This window comes from Miscanthus floridulus, chromosome 2 (assembly GCF_019320115.1).
Source record: "Miscanthus floridulus cultivar M001 chromosome 2, ASM1932011v1, whole genome shotgun sequence".
NCBI lineage: Eukaryota > Viridiplantae > Streptophyta > Magnoliopsida > Poales > Poaceae > Miscanthus > Miscanthus floridulus.
The window spans coordinates 164,408,324-164,418,050 of NC_089581.1; the positions used below are offsets into that span (position 1 = coordinate 164,408,324).

A 9,727-nucleotide genomic window follows, 5' to 3' on the forward strand; every position below is an offset into this window, starting at 1 on the left:
CGGACAAATGGACACCGGCATTCGGCCGTTAATCATGGTGATGATGATTAACCTAACCTAGCCTAACTGCTCACGGCGGCCGTGGCCGCTCATCGGATCCTTCTCTTGTTCGTATCGCGATCGCCGATCGCGATGTGTCCATCCCACGAGCAGTAGCTTTCGCGGGGAACAAGAGGTCACATGACGGGCAGTCTCGCTCTCGCAGGAAAAGTCGGGAATAGAGTACGACCCCGGAACATGCCAAGATCGCAGCTGCAGTCTGCACGTTGCTGATTGGGAAATCACTACGGCCCCGCCCCGTCTCTGGCACGGTGCGCCACGCTAGATCGCGCGGTCTGGTTCTTTGTCCTTCGTTCGTTCCACTTTCACTGCCGGCAGTGCGATGGGCAGCAGCTAGCCTAACCAGAGCCAGAGCCAGAGCCAGAGCCCAGAGGCAGCGAGAGGGAAGGAGGGAAAGGGGACAGGCTGGAGAGGGGCTTCGAAATGTCAAGGCCTAGCCGCCCTACGGCCCTGGTGGTGAAGATGGCATGGAACCATGTGGCAGTCTAGCTCGGGCATGGCCAGCTGCCCTTTTCCTTTCCTTTGTCGACAAAGCTGCCCGCGGCCCGCCACTTCAATGGACTTCCGCTCAATCGTTCCCTTTCTTCGGTCCTTTCCTACCTGGTAGGAAAGGGAGGCCAGAAAATGCGCTTTCCTTGTCGAGCCGATGGAACTTGTACCAGTAGTAACAATAACAAACCTTAAACGGCCCATTCGCTCGTTGGTTTCTGGACTGGTTTGGGCTGGCTGGTGCTGATTTGTTGTGAGAGAAAAACACTGTTGACTGATTGGTTTGGCCTGGCTGAAACCAACAAGCGAACAGGCTGAAAAGCGCCCAGCTTTTTTGTATCCAAGCTCCGAATCAACTCCAAATTCGGATATCAGAACATGGAACAGGGCATATTTTGTTCATAAATCTTTTTGAAAGACGAGCAGACACGTAATAATAGTGACACCGCAGCCCGTTCTTCAGGTTTTCAATAATAGTGACACCGCAGCCCGTTCTTCAGGTTTTCTCAGTTACTGGACCACCTTTCTGGCATAGTGGCATTGCATGGCAAGGTCCCCGATCAGATCATTTTTCGCCAAGGATAAACGCGCACAATCATCACCGACATGTGGGGCCTCCCGGGGCCCAAATGGGGCCCGGCCCAGTACGAGCCCTCAAAAGCATCGCCCACACGGCACACCACCTCCCATTCCCATCCGGTTCCCCCTTCACGGCCTCACACCTCAAGTCACACCACACCAGCAGTCCAAGCACCCACCAACCGGCCGCTGCCGAACCCGCAACAGCAACCCGCCTCCAGGCTGCTTCCACCGAGGCGAAGTACCGCACCCGCCAGACACGCACACAACAAAAACACTCCTTCCCTCGTAAGCGTCTCCTATATGCGCTTGCGGTCTCCTCGGCTCGCCGCCTCCTCTGCTGGTGTTGGATTTGGCGAGGCGGGCCGTGGGCGCGTGGACTGGAGCGGGGGATCCATGCGGCATTGGGATCGACTCCTCCTCTTGGTGAGCATCCAACCCTAGCTTTGCCTGGACGGGAACTTTCTACCGCTGTTTTTCGCGATTCTCCTCCGCGTGGTTTTTCCCTGTAGATGTTTCGGCTGCATTGAGCAATCGCGCCCGGAGTTTCGTGTATCTCCGTCGTTCGTTCAGTTCAGGATTTGTTTGCTGTGTCATGGAGGGAGGATCGACATGGTCCTTCCGTTGCTCTGCTCGATGCTTGTTCAGTTCGAGTAGGTTCGTAACCTTCTTCGGAATTCAGTAAGTTCAGTTCCACGCTGCGTGGGACTTGGGATCCGAGGTGGGGGTGTAGTTTGATTTCTGAGATATGATCGGGAGCCCGTCCCCTTGCGTTTTTTTTGGGAAACAGAAGTGCTGCGTTTTCTCGGGAGATGGTACGGGGGCGGGGCGCCAGAATTCTGCTCTGCTGTTTCCTGAGGTGCAAATAGTGGTTGTCTTGTTGCCATGCGATTACTCATGGGCGTATCCAGTTCTCCTTTTGTCCCTAATGATTAATCCAATTTTTCATTGTTCGTTTTCGGGGGTTTGGTTGGTTGAGATATATGGAGGATGGAATTGATCTCTCTACTACTGTCTGCTGCGTAGTGGGCCATTGCTGCTGTTGACACTTGACGCTAGCATTGGGCGTTGCTGTTCTTGGCGTCCTGTGAGATTGGTGTGTGTTAGGTCTGTAGTAGGAGATGATGTCTGTAATCTTACTTGGAGTTAGCAGGAGCGCGAGTGCAAATGGTTGTTAGCCTAGTCACATCCAGTTCTGCTCTACTGTTGTGTGCCAGAAACTCTGAACCTCCCTTGCGGTTGATATTCCTATCCATGGTGCTGTACTTAAAGAAAAAAAAAACGAGACGTCACTCTAACTTGAGAAACTAGGAATAGAGAACTGCTAAATCTGCCATCGCTCATAGGTCTTCTGTTTTTTGTTCTCTCTTTATATGGAGCTTTATGTGTTTGCTCATGATTTTCTTGCTTAGTATCTAATTACTGATATATGCACTGAGCCTCCTTATTTGTCATTGCTAGGTCCTGCAGTCTTGAATTGCGGCTCGACAGAAGATCCTGAGAGCTAGAGCTGTTTTCTTCTACATTAAGTTAAATTATCTGCACAGCCAAAGATGTCCGCGATCATGTTATGTACCTGCAGCGGGGACCAGTCCAAGTTTGAAGATCTTCCTCGATCGCCAGAATCTCTTGCAACACGTGACTTTTCAGCTAATTGCTCATCTTCAAAGATTGCAAGTCGAGAAACAACTCCTGATGATAGCCATGTAAATGAAGTAGAATCAGACCTAAAAGAAACCCTTTCCCTAAATTATGAGGTTTGGCTCAACACCTCCGCTCTTCAAACAAGATAGGCTGTCTTGCAAAGATTTGCTCACTGTCTGATTTACTTGCCAATGTAACAGGAGGCCCGAGCATTGTTAGGTAGACTGGAACATCAGAGAGGGAACTTTGATGCAGCATTGCAAGTTCTTCAGGGGATTGATATAAGAAGCCTGAGACCGCGAATGACCAGTGCTATTGCTGAAAGTATCAAGCCTAGAACGCCCCCACGTTCTTCAAGAAGGAAATCTTCACAAGTGAATGGAATGGTCATGCATATGTCAATGCATTCTGTAAGCTTGCTTCTAGAGGCCATACTGCTTAAAGCAAAATCTCTGGACACTCTTGGTAGAGTAGCAGGTATTAACTGGCTATTTGTTCAATGTGCTTTCTTGTATTGTACTTCAGCATTTTAATCCGAAATCTGTACAGTACCTCCAGAACCATTGCAAATTTGCTGTTGTGTTATGTATGTGGACCTAGTTATTTTGTTTTATAAAAATTAATATAAACTGAACCATATGTATTTCACAAACCAAAGTCTGTTATGATAGTATTAATAACTTCTGCAACTCAAAGAGCTTTGTTGCATCCATCTGAATTTTTCACCTCATGCTAATATGCTATCTTGCCATGGCAGATGCTGCAGAAGAATGCAGAACCATCATAGACATTATAGAGTATGCATGGCCATATGGTGTTCCGGATGGTACTGCTGAAGAGTGTAAGCTAATAGACATATTCCATTTGGCTCTAGAATATCTTCCTAAACTGTGGATGAGGAGTGGTTGTTTTGACGAAGCCATCATTGCATATCGCAGAGCTCTTGCAAAGCCATGGAATCTAGATTCTCAAAGGTCCGCCAAGTTGCAAAAAGATTTGGCAGTGACTCTGCTGTATTGTGGTGTTGAAGTGAAGTTCCCTCAAGAATTTGCTCAGGAAAGGAATCTGGTAACCCCTGGGAACAACTTAGAGGAAGCAATTTTGTTGTTACTCATGCTAATAAGAAAGCTGTCTCTCCGAGAAATACAATGGGATCCTGACCTTGTGAATCATTTGATGTATGCACTCTCATTATCTGGGCACTATGAAGTTTTGGCCAGCCATCTTGAAATGCTGTTGCCTGGAATCTATACCAGATCAGAGAGATGGTATATCCTTGCACTTTGCTACAGTGCAGCTGGCATGGATGATAGTGCGTTAAACATCATAAGGAATGGGTTTTCTGTGCTGGAGAGAAAGGGAAAGCCTCATGTTCCATCTCTTCTTTTAGGAGCAAAACTATGCTGTAAGAACCCAAAGCATGCTTCTGAAGGGATAAAGTTTGCAAATAAAGCTGTCACGTCTTTCAGAAGTCGTGATCTGCATTTCATCAGCACTGCAAAACACTTTCTTGGTGTTTGTTATGGACCTTTTTCTAGGTCCTCCGCCTCACACTTGGAGAAATCGAGATTGGAAGATAATGCACTGAGGCTGCTGCAGGATGCTGCCACAACAGCAAAGTATAATCCTGAAATAATGTATAGCCTCGCTTGGGAAAATGCTATGCAGCGCAAACTCAATGCAGCTGTTGAAAGTGCAACAGAATGTCTTGAGATGGTGATGGGAGGTTCTGTTAGTGCCTGGAAGTTACTAATTCTTGTACTATCTGCACAACAGAATTTGCAAGAAGCCGAAGCAGTAGCAGATTTTGCAATGGATGAAGCTGAGAAAAATGATCAGTTGGATATTTTGAGGCTGAAAGCACAAATTCAGGCTTCCCGTGGACAGTTCAAGTCTGCAGTGGAATCTTTTCGGGTTTTGCTTGCCACTATCCAAGTAAAGAAGGAAGTCTGGAAATCGACCACTTGTAATGAGGTACAGTCCCCTCTTCTTTATTTTGAACTCCAGCAGCAATACCATGTTTCTTCTTTGCTCATTATCCACATAATCTTGGCAGGTTAAATGCCTACAGAAGTTGGAGATGGACTCATGGTTAGATTTGGCATCAATCTACTCAAAGCTTGAGGCATGGCATGACTCAAACATCTGCCTTGACAAAGCTATATCCATTGATTTCTTTTATCCCAAGTGTTGGCATGTCAGAGGTAACTATTGCTGAAACTTGACTCTGCTAGTGTCTGTACAAATATTGAGCTTTCAGTGAATCCTCTTCCACAATTGCTATGATCAAACCACTATGCTCGTTTTATCAAACATTAAGAAAAAATAAAATGAATTCTTGTAATCTTAAACATTTTCTTCTTTAGGTGGACATAGTGTAGAAATTAGTTCTGTACAACAACAACAACAACAAAGCCTTTAAGTCCCAAACAAGTTGGGGTAGGCTAGAGTTGAAACCCAGCAGAAGCAATCAAGGTTCAGGCACGTGAATTTCTTTTATTGCTTCCTATCTAAGGCTAAGTCTTTGGGTATATATTCCATCATTTCAAGTCTCCTTTTATTGCCTCTACCCAAGTCAACTTCGGTTTTCCTGCCTCTCTTCACGTTACTATCCTGGCTTAGGATTCCATTACGCACTTGTACCTCTGGAGGTTTTCGTTGGACATGTCCAAACCATCTCAACTAGTGTTGGACAAGCTTTTCTTCAATTGGCACTACCCCTAATCTATTACGTATATCATCGTTCCGAACTCGATCCCTTCTTGTATGATCGCAAATCCAACGCAACATATGCATTTCCGCGACACTTATCTGTTGAACATGTCGTCTTTTCGTAGGCCAACATTCTGCACCATACAACATAGCAGGTCTAATCACCGTCCTATAAAACTTGCCTTTTAGCTTCTGTGATACCCTTTTGTCACATAGGACACCAGATGCTTATCGCGACTTCATCCACCCTGCTTTGATTCTATGGCTAACATCTTCATCAATATCACCGTCTCTCTGTAGCATTGATCCTAAATATCGAAAAGTATCCTTCCTAGGCACTACTTGACCCTCCAAACTAATATCTTCCTCCTTCCGAGCAGTAGTGCCGAAGTCACATCTCATATACTCAGTTTTAGTTCTACTGAGTCTAAAACCTCTGGACTATAAAGTCTCCCGCCATAACTCCAATTTCTGATTCACTCCTGTCCGGCTTTCATCAACTAGCACTACATTGTCCGCGAAAAGCATACACCAAGGGATGTCTCCTTGTATGTCCCTTGTGACCTCATCGATCACTAAGGCAAACAAATAACGGCTCAAAACTGACCCTTGATGTAGTCCTATCCTAATCGGAAAGTCATCCATGTCTCCATCACTTGTTCGAACTCTAGTCACAACATTGTTGTACATGTCCTTAATGAGCCCGGCGTACTTCGTTGTGACTTTATGTTTGTTCAAAGCCCACCACATAACATTCCTTGGTATTTTATCATAAGCCTTCTTCAAGTCAATAAAAACCATGTGTAGGTCCTTTTTATTCTCCATATACCGCTCCATAACTTGTCTTATTAAGAAAATTGCTTCTATGGTTGACCTTTCGGGCATGAAACCAAATTGGTTCAGAGAGACCCGCGTTATTGCTTTCAAGCGATGCTCGATAACTCTCTCCCATAGCTTCATAGTATGGCTCATCAACTTAATTCCCCGTTAATTAGTACAACTTTAAATATCTCCTTTATTCTTGTAGATTGATACCAATATACTTCTCCTTCACTCATCAGGCGTCTTGTTCGATCGAAGAATATGGTTGAACAGCTTGGTTAGCCATACTATAGCTATGTCCTCGAGGCATCTCCGCACCTTGATTGGGATACCATCCGGTCCCATCGCCTTACCTCCTTTCATCCTTTTCAACACCTCTCTGACTTCATATTCTTGTATTCTCCACATAAAGCGTCTATTGGTGTCATCAAAAGAGTCATCCAACTGAAAGGTTGTGTCCATATTCTCACAATTGAACAATTTGTCAAAATACTCTTGCCATCGATGTCGGATCTCATCCTACTTCACTAAGAGATGCTCTCTTTCATCCTTAATGCACTTAAATTGGTTGGAGTCCCTTGTCTTTCTCTCATGAACCCTAGCCATCCTATAAATGTCCTTCTCTCATTCCTTCGTACTCAAATATTGGTAAAGATCCTCGTACGCTCTACCCTTTGCCACACTTACAACTCGCTTTGCAGTCTTTTTTGTCTATGTTGTCCACACTCCTGTCATGGTACAAGCGTCTATAGCATTCTTTCTTCTCCTTAATAGCCCTTTGGACTTCCTCGTTCTACCACCAAGTATCTTTAGCCTCGCCTCCACTTCCTTTGGTTACTCCACACACCTCTGAGGCCACCTTCCGAATGTTGGTTGCCATCTTCTCCCACATGTTGTTTATGTCCTCTTCTTCCTTCGAGGAGCCCTCTTTGATAACCCTTTCTCTGAATACCTCTGACGTCTCCCATTTTAGTTTCCACCGCTTTGTTTTGTCAATCTTAGCTTGTTTATCCCTACGGACACGCACCTGAAAACGAAAGTCTACCACCAAAAGGTTATGTTGAGAAACAACATACTTCCTTGGTATCACCTTGCAATCTAAGCATGCTCGTTTGTCCTTTCTTCTTGCGAGGACAAAGTCAATCTGGCTAAAGTATTGTTCGCTACTGAAGGTCGCTAGATGAGATTCTCTCTTTCTAAAGAAAGGGTTGGCTATCATCAGGTCAAAAGCTACCGCGAAGTCCAGAACTTCCTCTCCCTCCTGATTCCTACTACCATACCTAAAACCTCCATGAACTACCTTGAAATCTACGCTTGTAGTACATACATGCCCATTAAGATCTTCTCCTATAAAAAGCTTCTCACTACTAGGTACAACTCTAATCAGGCCATCTAAGTCTTCCCAGAACTGTCTCTTAGCACTCTCGTCGAGGCCTACTTGGGGGACATACGCACTAATTATGTTCAAGACTATATCACCAACGACAAGCTTGATTAAGATAATCCTATCTCCTTGTCTTCTCACTTCTACCATACCATTCTTGAGGCTCTTATCAATCAAAACTCCTACTCCATTTCTATTCGCGACTGTCCCTGTGTACCAAAACTTAAAACTTGTATTGTTCACCTCCTTCGCCTTCTGGCCCTTCCATTTAGTCTCTTGAACGCATAATATATTTACACGCCTCCTAGTCGCGGTATCAACTAATTCTCTTAGCTTACCTGTAAGCGACCCTAAATTCCAACTACCTAAACGAATTCTAGTTGGTTCGACTAGCTTCCTTACCCTTCGCACCCGTCGACTCAGATGTGAAGACCCTTGCTCATTTTTCACTACACCCGGGCGCCGATGTAGTGCGCCACTAAGGAAGCGATGACCCGATCCTTGCTCACTTGACACCATGCCCAGATCACGACACGGCGCGTCACCAAGGGGTAGTTCTTGAAACATAATAATATTGTGCTTTTGTGTCCCTAACAGTAGCGAATATCATGTTCCATCAAAATGAAATGCATATCAAGGACTGTTATATTTTATATTACTACTATTATTCGTCTCATGGGTCTAGATTCTTTCCAGGTCTTCTATTGGAGGCTCAATTCTTGCACAAGGAAGCCCTGATGGCGTTCTCTTTCGCCCTCTCAATTGACCCAGATTACGTCCCGAGCATGGTTTGCATGGCAGGAATTCTCCGAAATATTGGAGGGAATTCGCTATCAATTGCAAGAACTTACTTGCGCAATGCCCTCCGTTTAGAGCCTACAAACCACCGAGCCTGGTTGAGTCTTGGGCTTGTCCTGAAAGCTGAAGGATCGCTGCAGGAGGCTGCGGACTGCTTCCAGGCAGCATATGAGCTCAGAGAATTGTCACCAATTCAGGACTTCTCTGAGCAACTCCCGATCATGCTGCATTAGGAACCTATAGCAAAGGATGTTCACAAGTTTTTATGTGGATTTTTTTCCCATGGTTGTCTCAGTTATTAATTTATCGCTTGCAAAGGTAGGAAGCATATATGATTTTGTGAATGTAAATTAATCCACTTATGTTCGTGAGGAAATTTTCCCGCTCTTGAAAACAGCAAAGTTATATATGGTTCTCCAGCAGCATAAAGCTGAACTTTCTTGCACAATGCTCTTCATATAGGCTGCACGCTCCGGACTTCTCCGGAGTGGAGTATTAGCGAGACAATTGGCTTGTCCTAGCAATTGGGCCATCCTACATTTGGAACACAGGACAAGGTTCACAGTTTTCCCAGCAAACTCAGTTTTACCTTTCGCATTCCTTCTGCCGTTACCGCTTGCAATTTGGTTATGCTCCGTTTGGTTGACAGGATTGCAACGGATTAATTGAATTGGAACTCAAATCAAAATCCAGAGAATTGCATTGTTGTCCAACGTTACAGCTTGCAATTTGGTTATGCTCCGTTTGGTAGGCATGATTGCAACGGATTAATTGAATTGGCACTCAAATCCAAATCCAGAGAGAATTGCATTGCCGTCCCATTCTAATTCTATTGTTTGATTGGCACATGAATTGTAATTTGGAAAACAAATGTGATGTTTTTTCTAAAAAAAATCCTATTCATGTTTTGAGCCTTTATTACTCTGGTGTATCTGGAAGGCTAGGGTGAACAGGAACAAGGAAGCACATATCAACAGAACTGCAATGACAATCGGCGTGTTCGCTGGTTGGTTTGGGCTAGCTGGTGCTGATTTATTGTGAGAGGAAAACACTATTGACTGGTTGAATAAGTCTAGCTAAAACCAACAAGCGAAAAGGTAAATATAACATCCACAGGCACATCACGCGGTCGCGGCAGATATCAATGCCATCATAAACACTAAGCAACAGCCACCACTATCCATGTATATGAAAGCAACAATGCCAAGCTCTACCTAAGCAGCAGCCTTGGCACTCGCA

The 9,727-nt window shown here is 45.0% G+C and overlaps 1 protein-coding gene across 3 annotated transcripts; it reads left to right on the forward strand.

The window, feature by feature from the left end:
- Nucleotides 1–1,272: 1,272 nt before the first annotated feature.
- On the forward strand, nucleotides 1,273–9,005 carry LOC136535564 (protein NPGR1-like). 3 transcript variants are annotated; one of them, XM_066527859.1, is made up of 6 exons: nucleotides 1,273–1,554; nucleotides 2,590–2,885; nucleotides 2,973–3,249; nucleotides 3,530–4,746; nucleotides 4,829–4,976; nucleotides 8,387–9,004. In XM_066527859.1, exons 2-6 carry the CDS (start codon nucleotides 2,682–2,684, stop codon nucleotides 8,719–8,721), a joined length of 2,181 nt encoding a protein of 726 aa, XP_066383956.1. In that variant the 5' UTR covers nucleotides 1,273–1,554; nucleotides 2,590–2,681; the 3' UTR covers nucleotides 8,722–9,004. The 3 variants fall into 3 exon arrangements, with proteins under 3 accessions (XP_066383956.1, XP_066383958.1, XP_066383957.1); XM_066527861.1 differs by lacking the exon at nucleotides 1,273–1,554 and adding an exon at nucleotides 1,562–1,809 and having other exon boundaries at nucleotides 8,387–9,005; XM_066527860.1 differs by lacking the exon at nucleotides 1,273–1,554 and adding an exon at nucleotides 1,562–1,785 and having other exon boundaries at nucleotides 8,387–9,005.
- The last annotated feature ends 722 nt before the right edge of the window (nucleotides 9,006–9,727 follow it).

Bases quoted from the DNA above. Each gene is read 5' to 3' on its own strand.
- LOC136535564 (XM_066527859.1), top strand. From the start codon at position 2,682: ATGTCCGCGATCATGTTATGTACCTGCAGCGGGGACCAGTCCAAGTTT. The intron at 4,747-4,828 runs GTACAGTCCCCT...TAATCTTGGCAG, and splicing joins AATCGACCACTTGTAATGAG to GTTAAATGCCTACAGAAGTT. The intron at 4,977-8,386 runs GTAACTATTGCT...GATTCTTTCCAG, and splicing joins CAAGTGTTGGCATGTCAGAG to GTCTTCTATTGGAGGCTCAA.